Source organism: Phacochoerus africanus, chromosome 2 (genome assembly GCF_016906955.1).
Source record: "Phacochoerus africanus isolate WHEZ1 chromosome 2, ROS_Pafr_v1, whole genome shotgun sequence".
Classification (NCBI taxonomy): domain Eukaryota; kingdom Metazoa; phylum Chordata; class Mammalia; order Artiodactyla; family Suidae; genus Phacochoerus; species Phacochoerus africanus.
In genome coordinates, this window is record NC_062545.1 from 13457506 (window position 1) to 13477493 (window position 19988).

The window sequence follows — 19988 nt, forward strand, 5'->3', positions numbered from 1 at the left end:
TCTGATGAGCTATGAAAAGATCTTTTGAAAAATGCGAAAGCATTATACCAATAAATGTCAGTATTTCTTGCACTAAGCCACTATCAGAAGTTTGGGCTACCGGCGACGGGGCTCTGAAGATTTTTCTTGGCTGTGGTTAAGTTGGAACATGGAATGGCTCAACCTCTTTAAAAAAGTAGCTGGGTAGCAAGCAGTAAGCGGGAATGGGCGGAAAACTGTGTGTGGAAGAAAGTCGCTGAAAAGTAGGTAAATTAAATGGAAGATAAAGGGCAGGAAAGCAGATTTTGGCAAATCACTGTTTGCTTTCGAGTCCGCTTACCACATCTTCGTTAAATGCGAGCCTTAGCCACCGCCGAAAAGTAAAACATGAACAGGAAAAATGGAAGAGGAGTTAACACATATACACACTGATGACCATCCTACAACTCGCTCTTGGAGACGACAGTCCAGGCTGGCACTGGAGAGAATATCCGTGCCTTGACCTTGGCCCCCGTAGTGGACACTAGACTGCCCTTCATTGCGATACTTGAGCTCCTGAGTGCTTGGGAAACAAACCATCGCCGTCAGAAAACGTAAAGGCAATCTATCGCTTTCCCCTTCCAGCCCAACATTCCGCCCTGGCTCATTTCAAGAAGGAACTTCTAACCCAGCCTTGTAAAGGAGGTGCACACGGTCTCTCGGACACGCCCCTACCACTTTCTGTTAAGCCCCCTCAAGCTCCGACCTCCGGGAACAAAGCGGCGTTTAACGATGCCTGACCCGGAAGTCCCTAACCAGACTTCCGGGAGGTCCCTTCGGACAGGCGCGTGTGCTGGGCGGGGCTCGGCTAGGTCCCGCCCCTATCTCCAAGCTGCGAGGTGTCGCGAGACTTGCTCTGTCCGGAACTTCCGGTTATCGTCGCCCTTGGCCGTCGGCTTTAGGGATGCGGTCTCGGCTTCTTTTGAGTGCTGTTCGGGGCCTTTGGGCCCACCGGGCTGTTGGCCCGGCCCGCCGACACATGAGCTGCGGTAGCCTGCCGCTGGAGGAGCTGTTCGCCCGCAGCGGACCCCTGCGGACCTTCCTCGAGCGCCAGGTAGGGTCTGAAACCCCGTTGCAGGTCAGAGGGCCTGAGCTGGTGGCGGTGGCCAAGCTTCTGAGAGAGAAGGAGCGGGAGCTGCAGGAGACCGAGCACTTGCTGCACGGTAAGGGCTGGGCCTAAGGGAGCGGGATTCAGAAAAGATTCTTGACTCTTTGCCCTTTCCACTAAGCCGCTGGTCAAGGGTCCACAATCTCTTTGAGTTTTAAGTCTTTACTCAGTTGCAGCCCTATTTCATTTACATCAGAGGTGAGGGCATCACTATATGGGTTGTGAACCTATCCTCTCCTTGTGCTTCCTTCACAGTGCTCTGCGCCCTTTAACCAAACTTAAGTTGACTCTTACTGGTTCCATATTTAATAGCAGGAGATCATTAGCTCACACACAAAAAAAATCAGGCACTATTCCTGCTATGGGCTGGAGAGCAGTGTACCTCCAACTGTGGTAAAGAGGCTACCTGCAAGTGACAGGAGAGGTGCATGCTAAATAAACCCAGACTCAGAATCTGAGACCTAAAAACATAGGTTTTTAACAAGTTTCCCAAGTGATTCGTGTCCATTCAGATCTGGATGGGGCCATGTTTCTGCATCTGTACAAGCTCCTGGAGATGCCTATTTGCTGGTCCATGGACCATGCACTGGGTAGCAAGGTTCTAGAGAGGGTCACAATCTCCTGGGGGCAAGAAAATTAATTATAATACAGCTGATAAGTGAGAACATGTATCAGTAAAGACCTAGGAGAGCAAGAACTTACTGAGAAAGCTTTGTACAGGGATAAAGGCCCACCCTTAGATGATGTAATATTTTTAACCTTTATTGATCCTTTACCATACTTCATTCTTTGCTTAGGTTTATCTATTAACTCATCCAGTTCACCTAATAAACCCTATGAAGTAGGTTCTATTAGCCTCATGAAATAGAAGAGGAACTTGCAATATAAAAGTAAAATTAACTCAGCTCCGGTTACACAGCTTGTAAGGAATGGAGCTTGGCTTGGACTGACTCCAAATCTCAGGACTCCAAATCACTGAACTCCATGTTAACCAAAGAAAGGGAGGTTGGGACCATTTTTTAAGGGGGCTCACATACTCTCTAAAAAGTTTGATTTTATCCCGTTGGTAAAAAGAAGCCAGCAGAAGTTTTTAGACTGGGGAGTGAATGACAGTAATAGATTTGTTGTTTAGGAACCTGCATTTGTAGAAGTTTAGAAACAACCTGGAGTAAGACTGAAGATGCCAGAGAAAACAGAAGGCTAAGGCAGTTTTCTAGGGGAGACTTAAGGAAAGTCTAAATTAATGATTTAAGAGAAAGTGCTGCCCAGAGTGTTTTTAAAAAATTGAAAAAAAATATCTTTTGGGGAAAATTAAATGTTTTATTCCTTAAGCTAAGCTTTAAGTACAAATAGAAGCTTAAAACACTATCAATTTCAACATACAATCAATATAAAAATTATATATACACACTATGTAATTTTTATATTGACTGCATGTCAAAATAGTGTTTGGGGGATACTGGATTAAATAAAATATAGTATTTAAAGTAGGTTACTTCCACACTCTATTTCCCATCTCTGTAGTCTTATAAGAACACTGCATTTCAGAACTGAAAGGCCCCTTAGAGACCAGCTCAAATCTTTTATTTTACTCTTGAGGTTACTGAGACTCAGGGAAGTTGAGTGTGTTGCCCTAAGAGAACCTTAGTGGTTGGACTAGGACTAGAATTCACTTTTCCTTTTTCTAATTAAGTTTATTTTCCATCTCATCAAACATCATACCAAATTCTTGCCAAAATAATGTCCCACCAACACTCCCTATATTTGCTTATCTCAGTTTTGCTGTTATTACCTGTCTTTTAGTAATCATTCTCTCCTCTTTCTGCCCCACCCCCCAAAAAAAGCTTCAACATCTTGTTTTAATATTTAATTACACAGTGTTTTAGGTTGTCTTGTTTCTTTTTTTTTTTAGGGCCACACCTGCGCCACATGGTAGTTTCCAGGCTAGGGGTCAAATTGGACCCCTCCCCACAGCCACAGCAACGCCAGATCTGAGCCACATCCAACCCCTGCACTGTAGCTTGCAAACACACTAGATCCTTAACCCACTGAGTGAGGCCAGAAGTTGAACCCATGTCCTCAAGGACAAGATGTCAGGTTCCTTAACCTGCTGAAACATAACAGGAACTCCTAGGTTGTTACTTTTTTGTGAGGTTTTCTCCCCTAGAATTAAACAAAGAAACTAAAATCATCTAAAGTCCTGCCATGAAAGATTCCCAGTTCTTAGCATAATTGGTTCTAAATAAATGAATAAACATTCCAACTGATAAAAGTTTGATCTTTCAACAAAGACAGCAAATTGCAATAGCTAATTTCCCCTTTTCTCCTTTCTATAGGCTACATGTCCACAGGATAGAGGAATGAGGAGGTATATTTTGTAAGGTAAAAATGAAAATTTAAAGATGAAAAAAGAATTAGGGTAAAGTCTCAGAGAGAAGAGTACTTCATGTAAACATTCTGTAAATATTAGGCAGGGTCTAAATTTTTATGTGGACACATGTATTAATGAAGCATTTACTGATAAAGTAACTTCATACTTTTAAACTCAGTTCTTTCTGGTCCGATGATACCCTCTATTCCACCTTCTGTTCTTTCTCACTAGCTAGTGCATTTATTTGTTATTGTACAGTCTAAGTTGGGAAACTAAGAGGATATTTGTTAATATGGGTATTTTGTGAAGGTAGAATTATTGCAAGTTTAACAGCTTTATATTTTTCTATAGAAATTCTTTTTAACTTACACTTTAGTCATCAGGGAAAACATTTTTTTTTTTATTAAACTACATGCTTTTGAAAACTAATGCATAAAATGCTTTGAAATAATGACAGTTATGAAAAGGACAAGATAATTGTTATTTTTTTCTTCAGCTGCAATAACAGTAAAACTATTACCTTGAATTCTGTTAGCAATTAACACTAATTAAGAAAAACTTAACCTGCTAATTTTTCTTAGATGAAAGTGAAGACTTAAGGAAACTTGCAGAGAATGAAATAATTTCGTGTCAAAAAGAAATAGCTCAATTGAAACATCAGGTATGGTAATTGTGCAACGCATAAAGCATTTGTTCTTTTACTTCTAATGTATTTTATTAGAAGTTTACAAAAGCAAGTCAGGAACTAATTAGCTTGCTCATATTTATAAACTGGTTTTTTGTTTGTTTTTTAGTCCTTTTAGGGCCAAACCTGTGGCATATGGAGGTTCCCAGGCTAGGGGGTCTAATCGGAGCTACAGCTGCCAGCCTGTGTCACAGCCACAGCAACGCCAGATCTGAGCTGCATCTGCGACCTACACCACAGCTCATGGCAACACCGGATCCTTAATCCCCTGAGCAAGGCCAGGGATCAAACCCACAACTTCATGGTTCCTAGTCTGATTGTTTCTGCTGCACCACAACAGGAACTCCTATAAACTGGTTTTTAAAGCGCGAGTGCTTACTCCCTGTGGCCCTGTTTTTATCATACTAAAAGGATTGCAGAACTCTGAAGAAAGAAAGATGAATGTCACATTAATAGGATTTGCCAGAAAGGCAATGAAATGTTGTATTATATTTTCACTCTTGTTTTTTTTAGAGAGGTGGGGGTAGATGAGTAGAATTGGTTCTGGAGTGATGGTAGCTAGAAGCAAGAGCATTTCTTTACTTTTGTGTCTCTGAAACTATCACAGTACCAGTCTAGGCCCTCAGGATTTTTAAAATAAAATTGCATTGTTTTGGCTTTATATCTAGAATTGCAGAACATATGGAGTTAGATGAAGAATAATGAAAGTAGATCCACTCTTTGTTAATTCTGTAAGGCGGAGCTTAAAGTCTTAAAGCAGTTTTCTCTGGTGGATAGAAGTGAATGAACAGGATAAGGTGAGGAAGGAGCCTGGAAGGAGGTGTTTAATATAGAGATTCTCTCTTTATCTAAGTGTAGAACTTACCCAAAAGTAAACATCTCCACCACCTACTGGAGAAGAAAAGTTCCACTACAAAGTTTCATGTAGCATGTCTTCTACTCATCTTTCAAATTTCTTTGTGTAGAAGGCCTTATGTATTATTGGTTTCTGTTTATTGGCGGGTAAGTAACAACAGATATAAATTTTATCATGTGTTGAACTAACACGTTCTGTTGGCACAAGATAGATGGAAAAGTAGGAAAACAAGTCTAGTTCCTGACCAACACAGAGTTTGATATTTCACAACTCAGGGGAGACTTGGGTTCAAACTCTCTTCTACTCTCTAGTTGAAGGAAATTGGGCAATTAGGCAGTTAGAGTACTCAACCACACTAAACTTAAACTTGGTTTGCACATCTTAAGGTGGAGCTGTGAATAGTACCTGCCCAAGACATTTTAAGAATTGAAGTATGTAAAGTGCTTGGTAGAGTGCCTGTTGATATTAAAGGACCAATAAGTGTTGGCAGCTTGTCTTTCTTTTTTTTTTTTTTTTGGCTTTTTGTCTTTTCTAGGGCCACATGCGTGGCATATGGAGGTTCCCAAGCTAGGGGTCCAATCGGAGCTGTAGCTGCTGGCGTACACCATAGCCACGGCAACTCAGGATCCAAGCCATGTCTGCAACCTACACCACAGCTCATGGCAACACTGGATCCTTAACCCACTGAGCAAGGCCGGGGAATGAACTTGCACCTCATGGTTCCTAGTTGGATTCGTTAACCACTGCGCCACAATGGGAACTCCGGCAGCTTGTCTTTCTTAATTCACTTCATCTAAAAAGTCTGTATTCTATATCTCCTTAATTAGTCCACACTGAAGTGTGAAACATACTGTTATAATAGAAGGAAGACTGATGTGGGCAGAAGGATCTGAGTTCTTGTGCCTTTTCTGCCAGTAACTAGTGTTTAGCTCTTTAACCAGTCATTTAACTTGTTTTAATCTCATTTTCTTGTACTTATAAAGTGAAGGAACTGGATCAGAACTTCTCTAAGGGGCTTTCCAGTTCCAGAATTGTACGTTTCTCTTCCATATTAAAGAAGCTTGGGAAAAATACAAATGCAATTTGAGTGTGTGTTTCCCACCATACTAGGCTATAAATTTCCAAAACATAGAGCACATATACACAAACAGTATACTGTCCTGTTCACAGCAAGCTAAAATATTAACTGAATAGAATGGATATAAAGTATACGTGGACATCCAAAAAGAAGTACCAACAAATCTGTAAGTTTTAGTTGAACCTCATAGCATTACATGTAGTTATAAAATTAGTATTTTTTGGACATTATGCATTAAATGGTTCTAAATGGCAAGATGGTTGGACAGTAATCAGCAATATTAAAGTATTTCCTTAGGGAAACTTTAAATTAAATATTTAAAATACTAATGTAGTCATTGAGAACTTTTTTTTCAACAAGTTTTAAATCTTGGAGTTTCTGCTGTGGTGCAATAGGATCAGTGGTGTCTCTGCAGCGCCAGGATGCAGGTCTGATCCCCAGCTCGGCAAAGTGGGTTAAAGAATCTGGCACTACAACAGCTGCAGCATAAGGCGCAGCTGTACCATAAGTTACAGCTGTGGCTCAGATCTGATTCCTGGCCTGGGAACTCCATATGCCAAAGGGTGGTCAAAAATAGGGGAGAAGGAGTTCCCGTTGTGGCACAGTGGTTAACGCATCCGACTAGGAACCATGAGGTTGCGTGTTCGGTCCCTGCCCTTGCTCAGTGGGTTAAGGATCCGGTGTTGCCGTGAGCTGTGGTGTAGGTTGCAGACGCAGCTCGGATCCTGCATTGCTATGGCTCTGGAGTGGGCCGGTGGCTGCAGCTCTGATTAAACCCCTAGCCTGGGAACCTCCATATGCTGCGGGAGCAGCCCAAAAATGGCAAAAAAGACAAAAAAAAGGGGGGGGGAGAAAGTTTTGAGTATTAATTATAGGAGGAGTGATATTTTTGTATTTGCAGATCGTCTTACTTTTGGTTCCCTCAGAAGAAGCAGATGAAAATGACTTGATCCTGGAGGTAACTGCAGGAGTTGGGGGTCAGGAGGCAATGCTGTTTACTTCAGAGATATTTCATATGTATCAGCAGTATGCTGCATTTAAAAGATGGCATTTTGAAATCCTGGAATATTTTCCTAGTGAAATAGGTCAGTAAACTGATTTGTTTTGAAAAAAGTGTAGATTTAATTTATCTACATATTTTCTAGGAAGAGGGTTGGAAAGACCATGACTAGGCTTTATAGCTTACTTATGAAGTTATACTTTATACTCATGATTAAGTAGTTTTATGCTTATCATTTAATTAATAATGTTGAATGCAAATATACCAGTTTTGGAATGGCCTATAAAATGCTAGTCAGTACTAACTATTGAATGATTAATGGTCTTTTAAAAGTGGTCCTTTAGGAGTCTTACTGAATCAGTTTATTAACACTGTAAATGCTTTATGTTTAATAATTATAAGTCATAGCTATATTAAGTATTAAAACATTAAATTTCCTAAACTTGAAAAGGTTTTCAATGTTTTTTACAATTAATATGCTCCAATTATTTTGTATATTTTAAGTATATTTCAAGATGGTAGAAGTGATGGTCAGTTGTTTAAATGTTTATATAAATGGCATAAATAATAAAAGAACTCTCTTTTCCCAATGTCTGCAAGGTGGCCTCAGACATGCATCTGCCAGCATTGGGGGTTCAGAAGCCTATAAGCACATGAAGTTTGAAGGAGGTGTGCACAGAGTTCAGAGAGTGCCAAAGACGGAGAAGCAAGGCCGCATCCACACCAGCACCATGACTGTTGCAATCCTGCCCCAACCCACTGAGGTGAGGCATCGCGGTGCCTCCTGGGAAGCCTGGGCCCAGCACCGTGCCTTCCCCCAGGGTAACCCTCACCTTATTGAATTGAGTATCTCCTCTTCCTATTTGGTCTTCATCCCATTTTGAATAGATTTTACAAATACATTATCACAGTCCAAAAAGTATGATTTTTAACAACAGATGGCAAGAGTTAAGTGTATAGAAATGATCTAATCTTGTTCTACTTAAAATTTTCTCCACCACTAAGCTTAAGGTAGATATCTTGAGACCGTCTCTTACAGGAGAAACAATATTCAGAGGAGTTTCAGAGTGATTACTTTTACAAAGATGTTAGCTTTGTGTGACTTGTTCCCAGAATATTAATAGCAAGAATCCTATTTTAACAAAGGGTAACTGCTTAATAGAATTGTTACTTTATAACTGAATCATATTGAAATATATTGTTACAGTGTTTATAATGAGTATAGTTTATTTTCAGAATAAATTACCAGTCTATAAAATATTTGTAAGGTAATTTAGTTGTATATCCCTTTTACTGAAAAGCAATGGGAAATATATGACTTGTTTTCTAGAATGAGGTATAAATGGTTGGAGAAGAAATTTAAATGTTTCTGTTTTTAAATCTAGGGACAAAGTGCTATTTGATTCTCTAATAAGTTAATGGAGTTCCTTTCTCGACACCTAATTTTTGGGTGAAGCCTAGATGAGGAGCAGAACAGTTAAGGGAGAGAGTGAAGTAGGACAAATGGCAGGAGCCACACCTAGAAACACCTTGGAGATGGGAGGGCTTTTCAGGAAAAGATGGAGACTGAGGACCATGTATCATCTCATTTAATTCCTCAAGCAACAGTTAAGGAGCCATACAGGAAGACGCAGGAGAGCCTGTGACTGATAGGATTTCTGCTGGGGTTGGGGGGTGGGGGTTGTGGGCATGTCATAGACTGGCCCATAGTTCTTTATGAAAGAGCTTTTTTTTCTTTGTAGAACTGTACTCATGGCATATGGAGGCTTCCACGCTAGGGGTCCAATTGAAGTTGGAGCCACTGGCCTATGCCACAGCCACAGCAACATCAGATCCAAACTGCCTCTGTGACCTACACCACAGCTCATGGCAACACTGTATCCTTAACTCACTAAGCGAGGCCATACTTATCCTCATGTATACTAGTCAGATTCATTTCCACCCAGCCACGATGGGAACTCCCTGAAAGAGCTTTTTAGGTAGTGTTTTTTATGTTGACTCCCAGGAAAGAGAGTTATCCTGATGGCAGATCCCCAGGTATTTGTGAATTGAGTCCATATTTCTTGGCCTTGGCTATTTCCATTTGTCTCTCCTCTGCCTCTAAATATGTTTAAGTCCTTCTTTAAAATTAAACAAAATAAACTCTTCCCATAGTTCTTAGGTTAGTGTCATTTTTTTCTTCTGCTAAAGTTTTTTGAACTTAAAAATACTCCACAGAATCTCATTTAGCTATTATATTCACATTTCTACTAGTAGTTGAGTTCTGCTGTTGGTAAGAAGAGGGTAATTTACAAGAAGTTCATTTTTTGAGGATTAGGGAGGGTTTTTTTTTGTTTTATGTTTTGATACTCTTCCTAAGAAGAGTTTAAAAAATGGCTATCCTTCCAACTATTTTGTCTTCCTAAAACTAAACCTAAATCTTAAATTCTATACATCACATGTATTTATATTTATAAATGGATAGTCCTTCTCTTTGAACAGATCATACATGTATTTTTAAAAAATCTCAACTTTTCCTCTTACATGTAGATTAACCTGGTGATTAATCCTAAAGATTTGAGGATTGATACTAAGCGAGCCAGTGGAGCTGGGGGGCAGCACGTAAACACCACAGACAGCGCCGTCCGGATAGTTCATCTTCCCACAGGTATGTACTTATAGCTTCAACATAAAACATTGAGGAAAGAAATTCTGAATGACTCGATCAGTTTTCCACTGAAGTTGATCCTCAGTTATCAGAGGAATACAGACTACTGGGAATTGCTATTAAATACCTGATTTACCTCGCATCCTTAGCCAAAGCTGCATGATCGTTACAAAGCCAGCAAGGGGTTGCAGGGGGAAACCTAAGCCCAGGAAATTTTCATGTTAGTGACTATACTATTAATTTTAAAAAACCCTCATAGTAAAGTAGTATCATGGGTTCTTCTTTATCAGAGAATGTTCTAAATCACTAGTTCTTAGCCTTTTTTGGAGGGAGGTGGAAATGGATTCCTTTGAGAAAATGAACACTTGGACCTGCTACCCACAAACATGCTTATATGCAAAGTTTTGCATTCAAGGGCTTCTTTCCACTAAGCCCGCCTATAGGTCTCCAGGAGTTCTGATTCTAGATAGTCAGGCAGTGGAGCTATCTAAATATTTCTTAAGCTTTCATAATACTGTAGGTAGAACTAAATGTGTTTTTTCAGGTATTATTGCAGGGATTGACATGTGATAAAGAGCATATGGATAGCAAACCTCAGTTATCCAGAAAGAATACAAGAATAAATGAACTCAGGCATAATTCTTATTGATTTGGAAGTGTTTATTTTTTATTTTTTTGAATGTGAGGAAATCCTCATGTTAAACTTGAAGAGAATGTCTTATGTAACACATGGTATAAACAGGAATAGAAAAAAGTGGGTGGAAATCCTCAAAAATATTAATGATAACCTGGTAATAAGATTAGTTTTTATAATTTGGTTTGTCTAATAAGTAGTTACTACTATAAAAAAATTATGGGGGCTATCTGAAGGTAGCAGAATATAATCCATATTAAATAATTAATGCTTATTGTTTAGTATGGAAGTACTTTGAGCTGTAACTCAAATTTTCAGTTTTCTGATAATTGTAAAAGTTATTTGTTAAGTTTATAGTCTTCCTTTTTTTATATTAGAGTACTATTTTTTCCTTTCACAAAGGAAGAAGAAAAAGGATGAGAAGGAAAAGGAGTATTCCTTGATAATAAATGAAGCTTTTCCTACTAAAACTTTTTAATTCTCATAACACTATTCAGGTGTTGTTTCCGAATGCCAGCAGGAGAGATCTCAACTGAAAAATAGAGAGATGGCTATGAAAAAGTTACGTGCAAAACTATACAGCCTGCATCTAGAAGAAGAAACGAGTAAACGATACAATGCTAGAAAGGTTCAGGTAAAACTGAATTTTAAAAAATGCTTCTAAAGGATTAAAATATTTTTAGGAGGTCCTTTGTGGCTCAGCAGGTTAAGAACCCAACTGGTATCCATGAGGAGGCCAGTTTGATCTCTGGCCTCACTCAGTGGGTTAAGGATCCGGCGTTGCCGGGAGCTGTGGTGTGGGTCACAGGTGCGGTTCTGATCCCATGTTGCTTTGGGCGTGGTGAAGGCCTGCAGCTGAATTATTTCAATGTATTTGTCAAAATTAGAGTACAAGTGGCTCAACCCAAGATTATGCTTGATTTATAGTAATCTTACACCTCTGCCCTGTTCCCTATTCAAAGGTGTTTTTCTCAGACTTTTCATCAAAGTTATTTTTGAAAGATCTACAGAGTTCCTGTTCATTTTGAATCCTTTGAAAATTATGGAAAAAAGTTGGAAGGGAAACCAAACTTATTTTCTTGTTTGGCATTTGATTTTATAATTACAGGGCCCTTCTGTTAGCTCCTTATTACAGAAAGTTCATTACTTCATCATCACTGATGATGACCAGATTAATTCACAGAGACTGGATATATTTAGCCACCATGTGAATATCAACCCTGTGCAAGGGTGTATGTACACGTCATTGCTGTACAGAAGGTATCATCTGTCTATTTTACAAATGGGGAAACTAAGGTTTAGAGTTGAAATAAACTGCCTGAAGTCATAAAGTATTGAAATGGCAGGATTCAAAATTCAGTTACCGATCTGATCTATATTTTTGTCTCTATTACATTCTCATGTTATTTGAGGATTCAGAAATGATTAAAACTTGGTTCTTAACATTGTGTTTCACATTTTAAACCAAGAGCTTAATCTCTAGGCAGTTAAATTTGTAGGTTTATTTGCCCTGAATTTAACTGCATCCTGTCTTTTTGTTTTTCTTACATATCTAGGTTGGTACTAAAGGAAGGTCAGAGAAAATAAGAACATATAATTTTCCACAGAATCGGGTCACAGATCACAGAATAAACAAGTCACTTTATGATCTTGGAATTTTTATGCAAGGAGAGTATCTACTGGATGAACTTGTACAGTCACTGAAGGACTATGCTAATTATGAATCTTTACTAGAAATCATTTCCCAAAAAGTTTAAGTTGAATTGTTATTAAAGACTTGTATAGCTTGTGAAAGTTCTATTATAGTAGTCACATTGTGTAAATACCAGTATTCTCTTGAAAAACATGAGTTAACATGGCTGGGAGTAGTGTATTTTTAATATGTAGATAATTTATATAAATCTCTCAATGTATTAAAAAATATATAATCATGACTGTGGTTGTATATTTTGGACTCTTCCTTACAAGTAATAGACAAAGAAAAATAGTTGGTTTTTATGTAATGTATTTAATGAATGGTCAAAATTGTGGTTTAACTTCTAAGGAAAACTTCAAGCATAAAATAGTAGAAATGTAACAGTAATTTCTGTACTAAATAAGGTCCAGTCAGGACCCTGTTAATTTGAATTTTGATATAAAGAATTTTTAACTGAAGATAGGATTAGCTATTAGGGGATAAAAGACTACTACTCTCAGACTAAGAGAGTGTACCCTTGGAAAGGACTTCTTTTCCCACAAAGTGGCGAGTCTTGTCTATTGGAGAGAGTTCGGCTTTGGCCCCCTCGACAGCAAAGTTCCCTGGGTTGCTCTAAGCCAGACTGGATCTGCACGTGGTGGATGAGATCTCAGAACACAGGGAATGGTAAGCAGTAGGTCTCCTACTAGGCTGTTGGCAGAACTCACCGGAGCATCAGCTTGTGTCAGCATCACTCAGGGTTTGCCAGAGAAACAGAACCTGTGGGATGGTAGGATTATCTGTGTGTAAAGAAGGAGATGTATGGTGAGGATCTGGGTCACACAGTCATGGAGGCTGGCAAGTCTGAAATCTGCCATGTGGGGACCAGCAGGCTGGAGACCCAGGAAAGCTGGTGCTGCAGTTCCCTCCAAGAGCTGTCTGCTGGAGAATCCTGCCTCTCATGCTCAGAGAAAGCCAGTTTTTCATTCTTTTCAGGCCTTGCTGATTGGATGGTGCCATTCCACATTATGGGGGGGCATTCTGCTGTACTCAAAGTTCCCTAATAAAAATACAATCTCATCCAAGACATCTATACAGAAACACCCAGACGAAGGTTGACTAAATGTCTAGTATCCTGTGGCCCAGCGAAGTTGGCACACAAAATTACCCATCAGTGTCCAAGAGCATCCCTAGCACCATGCACAGAAGTGAAAAAAGCCCCTTCCTCCTGCACTGTCTCTCTCTCTCTCCCCTACTGACAAAACTCTATGTGGTACCTGTTGGCAAAGGAGAAATGTATACAAGTCCAGCTCCGATATCAAAAAGTAAGGCAATAAATCAGTAGCTGGCATAAACACTCATTGCCTAGTTTCAGTAATTGATGTTTTTCATATTTGCTTGGTGTTAGAAGTTACAAATATCGTTAAAAGTTCACCCTTAAATACTTCAGCTTGTATTTTAAAAAATAAGGACGCTATTCTACTTAATCATTTACTGTCATCACAGCTACAAAATCTACAATAGTTCCCTAACATCCTCAAGCACCCAATTCATATTTCCGCAATTCTGTTTTAATTGCTTTCTTCAAAGGAGGGACTAAGAATCACACGTGGAAACTGGTGGTTATACTGCTTAAATCTCCCTTAATGTAGAACAGCCCTGCCAACAATGCCCTCTTTGTTTCATGACACTGCACTAAAAATTTTTGAGATGATGATGCGATTATGGGTCATATTACCGTTCCTCAAGTCACAGTATTTCCTAACAAACTGGAAGCTAAGAGCTTAAGACTGGGCTAGTTTTGCACATTCCTTCTCTTTCCTGTGACTTAGCATTTTTGTCATTAAAATAGGAGTTCCCATGTGGCGCAGCAGGTTAAGGATCCAGCACTGTCACAGCAGTATCTCGAGGAGTGCAGGTTTGATCCCTGGCCCGGGAACTTTCATATGCTGAGAGGTAGCCAAAAAAAAATTTTTTTTAATAAAATATAGTTAAATAGCCAGGTCTGAAACCTCTCATATGCTGAGATGTATTAGATTTTCTAAAAAATGACAGATAAGACAATGACTTCACCCTTGTGAAGTGAGAAGAACTTGAGTAAGCTTCAAGTTAAATCTGTATAATTTTTTTTCACCACACCCATGGCATGGGGAAGTTCCCAGGCCAGGGATCAAATCCAAGCTGCAGCTACAGCCTATGCCACAGCTGCAGCACTGCCAGATCCTTAACCCACTGCACCAGGCTTGGGATCAAACCCACACTGCTGTAGAGATAATGCTGGATCCTTAACCCACTGTGCTACAGGGGAACTCCTAAATCTGTAAAAATTTTTATCAACATTTTTCTATGATAAGATTAAAAACAAATTGCTCTTTTCCCCCTGGCAGTCCTGCTTATGGTTAGCTCTTCTCTGATAGGACTGACTGCAGATAATTGAGGCCTGAAAGGGAAAGAAAGCCCAGGAATGTCTGGCTACACAGTGTAAAAGACCTCTTTGATGTTTGAGAGCAACAGTGAACAAACTAGTGTGCTTGGTAAACAGACACCCGTGGTTCTGGGAGGGTGTGTATTCTGCTTCACTGCAAAAAGTAGTAGTAGATTCAACCTGTTTAACTAAAAAAAAAGGAAAGAAGAAATAATAGGACACCTCAATTATCCTATAAAAAAGTGAGAAAAGCTGGAAATGCTGGCTCAAGAATATTGTGAAAACATGACGTCAACTAAGGACTACAATTTTGAAGAGTTCTACCTAGTAGATAATACATGTTAAATTTATGGTAGCTACAGCAAGGTAGGATTTCCAGAGAAACAGCAAGTATATGATTTAAATGTTAAAGAATTAGATATCTCTAACTCAAAATTGTACATATTTCTGTATTTGTTAGAATCAAGTCTGAATTTTTATAAGCATATATATATATATATGTACTGCACAAATTCAAAACTGTATTACTGTCAGGTAATTGTTCCCTCTTTCTTAGTTAACATTTATTAGCCAAATTTCCTTTAGAGACCCAACATGTGCTGAATTTCAGAGTAATTTCATATTGATAATTCTGTACCTTATTGCTCTAAAAGGCCAGTGTAGAGAAACCATTAAAGACAGTTTAGAATTTTAAGTTGGCCAGTGGTTATGAAATATATCAGTTTCAACTTGAAGAGTATCCCTCTCCCCTGTAATGTTCTGCTCATGAAAGGCATTCTATTCGACCTTCATAAAAACAGCTTTTAGCGACCTGTGCAACTCAAGAATACAGCAAGACGTGTTCATTCAACAATATTCACTCTCCAAGCAAGGCCCTGTGCAAGCCGGTCTGGCAGATTTACCCCTTCTTGGGTAGGACTCGTGGGGATTTTGGTTTCTTTTCTTTTTTCTTTTTTTTGAAAGGGACCTATCTACACGATATTAAATATTAGAGTGTATTACTGTCTGACTTTTCTTTACCTCTTGTAACAGGTAATCATTAGAAAAGCTGGATTAAGATTGTGAAGGGTCGCGAATGTTGGATTTCATTCTGTGAATGAGGGAGAGCTGATGCGTTTACTTCTTCTCCTCCCCTCCCTCTCCACTGCCTCACTTCCCACGAGAAAAGAAAGCATGAGAGATGTACTAAATGAAGGTGTAGAAGAACCTGCGATCAACTTTCAAATTTCCTGTCCATTAGAACAGTCGGTTAGGGAAAAATCATAATACTTTGGTAGTTTTAACAACATAAATTTAAGACCAGTGTCACTAGGTGTATTATGAATACAATGTGGAATAACCCACAAATTCTGGTCTGACCACTGGCTCCCACCTGCAGTCACTAATCCATATTAGTTATTCCTAGATGACCAAATATGGTTTCTGGAGCCCAGGAAAAGGTAAGGGTAGAGCAACATAATTTTAGCATGAACCTTACTGGAACCCCACATCTAACTTTTTTAAAGTTAATTTATTGAAGTACAGTTGATTTATGTGTTAGTTTCAGATGTGTAACAAAGTGGCTGATATATGTGTATGTATACATTTTTCAGATTCTTTTCCCATATAGGTTATTACAAAATATTGAGTACAGTTCCCTGTGCTAAACAGTAGATGCTTATTGTTTATTTTATATATAGTGTGTTTTTGCTACCCTCAAATTCCTAATTTATCCCTCCTGAATCTTTCGCTTTTGGTAACCACAGATGTTTCCTGTCTGTGAGTCTGTTTGTTTTATAAATAAGTTCATCTGTATCATTTTTTTAGATTCCACATCTAAGTGATATCATATATTTGTCTCTGTCTGACCTATTTCACTTAGAATGGGAGTCTCTAGTTCCATCCATGTTGCTGCAAGTGGCATTATTTCATTCTTTTTTATGGCTGAGTAGTATTCCATCATATATATGTACTACATCTTCTTTATCCATTCCTCTGTGGATGGATATTTAGATTGTTTCCATGTCTTGGCTACTGTAAACTGTGCTTCTAGGAACACTGCATGTATTTTTTCAAAATACGGTCTTTTCCAGATATATACCCAAGAGTGGGATTGCAGAACCATATGGTAACTCTCTTTTTAGTTTTTTAAGGAACCTCCACACTGTTCTCCACAGTGGCTTCACCAATTTACATTCCCACCAACAATGCAGGAGGGTTCCCTTTTCTCCACATCTCTTCCAGCATTTATTATTTGTAGACATTTTGATGATGGCCATTCTCACTGATGTGTGGTGGTACCTCCTGTAGTTTTGATTTGCCTTTCTCTAATAATTAGCCATGTTTTACTCTATCTAATACTTTAAAGGCCTTAGAATGCTGTAGCTGTTTGCACAATGCATCTACACAGCTATCTTAATTGTAAACCACGCACTGTCACTCCCAAATGCCTTGGCTTAAGCTGCCCTCTCCGCCTAAAACACTCAGATCACCTCCACAGACAGATTTCAAGGTCCAACCTAAAGGGCACCTTCGCCCCTAGGCAGAATTAATTGCTCTTCATTCCTATTCCTCAGTGCTTTCCACAACAGTAGCACAACGCTTATGGCAAGGCAATAAACTCACTGGTTTACTCCTGTCTCGGGTTTGTGTGCTTAATAAGGAAATGGGAAAGGGTGGGTCAGGGAGTGGAATGACCTCGCACATTAACTTTTGTCATTAATGGGCAAAATTGTGAATTCTTCCTTCTTGTCTCTCCAGGACCCAACATCATGGCACCAAAAAGATGTCTAAAAGGCAGTTATATTTAAAGGTTTTTTTTGTTGTTGTTTTTTGTCTTTTTGCCATTTCTTGAGCCGCTCCCACGGCATATGGAGGTTCCCAGGCTAAGGGTTGAATGGGAGCTGTAGCTGCCAGCCTACACCACAGCCACAGCAACGCGGGATCTGAGCCACGTCTGCGACCTACACCACAGCTCTCGGCAGTGCCAGATCCTTAACCCACTGAGCAAGGCCAGGGATTGAACCCACAACCTCATGGTTTCTAGTTGGATTCGCTAACCACTGAGCCACAATGGGAACTCCTATTTAAAGGTATTTTTATAGAAATCTGGTGTACCACTCAGAAAGAACCAAAAATGAACCTTATTTCAGAATGGCCTATGACATCAGTTAACTGAAACTCAAAGCTAGAAAATGAAATTTGTCATATTCCTCTATAACTTGTTTCTCCTTGAGTAATCTCAATTTCTTTAAAGGCACTACCGTTGTCCCTCTCTCAAGTTTAAACTGTAGTCACCTTTCATTCCTTTTCCTCATATGCAGTTTACTGCTAACTCCTACTCGACACTCTAATTGTCACAGATTTCATCACCACTTCTCTGGTCCAGAATCACTTCTTTCCTTCATCCTCATTCAGGTCACACACACATAACCGCCAGGTTCATCTTCCTAAAACGCAAGGCTCTGATCTTGTCTCGCTTTTGCTCAACAACTTAATAGGTTCCCACTCTCTCCCAAATAAAACTCCAACGCTGAAGTGTGCATGCAACACACTCCTATCCAGCATCATTTCGTATTAGCCTACTTGACACACCACCCCCCTTATATCACATCAAATTAACTTTTCCTGATAAATGCTCCTACGCTTGAGTTCACCCCCATTTTGTTCCTTATGCCAGGTAAGGTCTCCCTCCTCCCTGTTCCCTTAAAAGACATCCCCAACAGCAGTGTTTCATTCAGAGGCAAACATGCTCCCCAAGGGACATTTGGCTGTATTTGGAGACACTTATCACAACTTGGAGGGGGAATTAGAGCCTAAGGTTGCTGCTAAACACAGTGCAGAGCACAGAATAGCCCCCATAACAAAGAATTATCTGGCCCAAAATGTCAATAGTGCCAAGGTTGAGAAACTCTGCGCTGTATCCTGGCATACAGAAGTAACTCCTCTGTTCTATCTAAATTACCACTGTAAGTAGATGTATTTGACTCCAGTGTTCCATTATATCTATGTTTTGTACATCTTATCACCTCCCCCCTGTACTCATGATGTTTTTATTCAGCGGTTTTTCTTACTGAGCATCTGCTGTGTCCATCATGTGGCAGGCCCAAAGAGCAGGGGCAGGCACCACATCCCAGTTATTTCCAGACACTCCACAATGTCTTGCACGCTACAGGCCTGCAATAAGGATTTGCTGAAAGAATAAGGGCAATTCTCTCTGCACTTATTTAGCACCTAAAAATTCAACAATTCTGTTACCAATCGCAGAAAGAAAGAGGCATTCGCATCTGCTGACATCTAGCAAAACAGGGAATGGCCCTTTCTAAATTTCTCGCTGAAAATGAAACTAACATGTGCTCCTGAACCTAGTCAACAAGTTAATTGTCAGTTAAGAATAATATTTCAACATAATCCAAGCTCTAGCAATTAAAATAAATATTAAGTAACTTAAAAACCCTAAAGAAGGAGTTCCCGTCGTGGCGCAGGGGAAATGAATCCGACTAGGAACCATGAGGCTTCAGGTTTGATCCCTGGCCTCACTCAGTGGGTTAAGGATCCTGCATTGCTGTGGCTGTGGTGCAGGCCAGCAGCAACAGCTCCGATTAAACCCCTAGCCTGGGGCCCTCCACATGTTGTGGGTGTGGCTCTCAAAAAGAGCAACCCCCCCCACAAAAAAACTAAAGAAAAAGACTAACTATTCCAACATACAATAAAACATGCTTCGCTCTTTATATTACCTTATGTTACGATAGTAATTTTAGTTTTTCCAATATCTTAGCCCTTTTCTGAAAATAAATTTAAAATATAACTGCTGATGAACACCTTTTAAGCTGTGGTTAAAATTCAAAGGTTATAGTATAGGTGCTCAACTAACTTAAAAAGAACCTCCCCCAACCCTCAAATTTCATGTATTTTTCTACATCTAAAAATAAAAGAGATGAATAAAGATGAGCTCTAAAGTCAAATGGGGAAGTTATAAAAACTATAAACAAGCGGGCCTCCCACAATTATTACTCCTCAGTATAACATAAAGGAAACTACATGGATTTATCCCAAAGATTGGAGTTGGAATTTTTGCTTACTATCTGTGTGGTTCTGTGGGAATGCATTTAAACTTTTAAGCACCATCAAAAAATGCAAATGCTAAGTTTATTATGAGAATTAAAGGCTAACATTTACAAAGTGCCTAGTAGATAGAAAAGCAACCACAGTTTTAATATTCATTCAACAAATCACTCCCTAGCTAAAATCCCTCCAACAGTTACGGACTGCTAGAGAAGAAACTAAACTCTACATGTAAACCAACTTAAGTCCTGCAGGATCTGGCCTCTACCTCTGTGACCTCAACTCCTACAGTCTTTCGATCCATAGGCTCTAGACTTCCTTCCAGCCTTGGAACAAGCCAAGGACATTCATGTCTCTGCACTGCCAGCTCAACATTCTGATCTTAGCCCAAAGCCTCTGAAACCTTTCTGACCACCCACCCAAAGTCCTTAACCAAGCCCCTTACACC

At 39.5% G+C, this 19988-nt stretch overlaps 1 protein-coding gene across 6 annotated transcripts; it reads left to right on the forward strand.

Moving 5' to 3' along the window:
- Positions 1-865: 865 nt before the first annotated feature.
- On the forward strand, positions 866-13152 carry MTRF1L (mitochondrial translation release factor 1 like). 6 transcript variants are annotated; one of them, XM_047769895.1, is made up of 8 exons: positions 1061-1181; positions 3463-3508; positions 4079-4158; positions 7018-7201; positions 7717-7880; positions 9646-9763; positions 10895-11031; positions 11954-13152. In XM_047769895.1, the coding sequence occupies exons 4-8, from the start codon at positions 7105-7107 to the stop codon at positions 12152-12154; spliced, it is 717 nt and encodes a 238-aa protein (XP_047625851.1). In that variant the 5' UTR covers positions 1061-1181; positions 3463-3508; positions 4079-4158; positions 7018-7104; the 3' UTR covers positions 12155-13152. The 6 variants fall into 6 exon arrangements, with proteins under 6 accessions (XP_047625849.1, XP_047625847.1, XP_047625848.1 ...); XM_047769891.1 differs by lacking the exon at positions 3463-3508 and having other exon boundaries at positions 867-1181; XM_047769894.1 differs by lacking the exon at positions 3463-3508 and having other exon boundaries at positions 952-1072.
- Positions 13153-19988: the final 6836 nt, after the last annotated feature.

Bases quoted from the DNA above. Each gene is read 5' to 3' on its own strand.
- MTRF1L (XM_047769891.1), top strand. From the start codon at position 923: ATGCGGTCTCGGCTTCTTTTGAGTGCTGTTCGGGGCCTTTGGGCCCAC. The intron at 7,881-9,645 runs GTGAGGCATCGC...TCTTACATGTAG, and splicing joins TCCTGCCCCAACCCACTGAG to ATTAACCTGGTGATTAATCC. The intron at 11,032-11,953 runs GTAAAACTGAAT...TTACATATCTAG, and splicing joins ACAATGCTAGAAAGGTTCAG to GTTGGTACTAAAGGAAGGTC.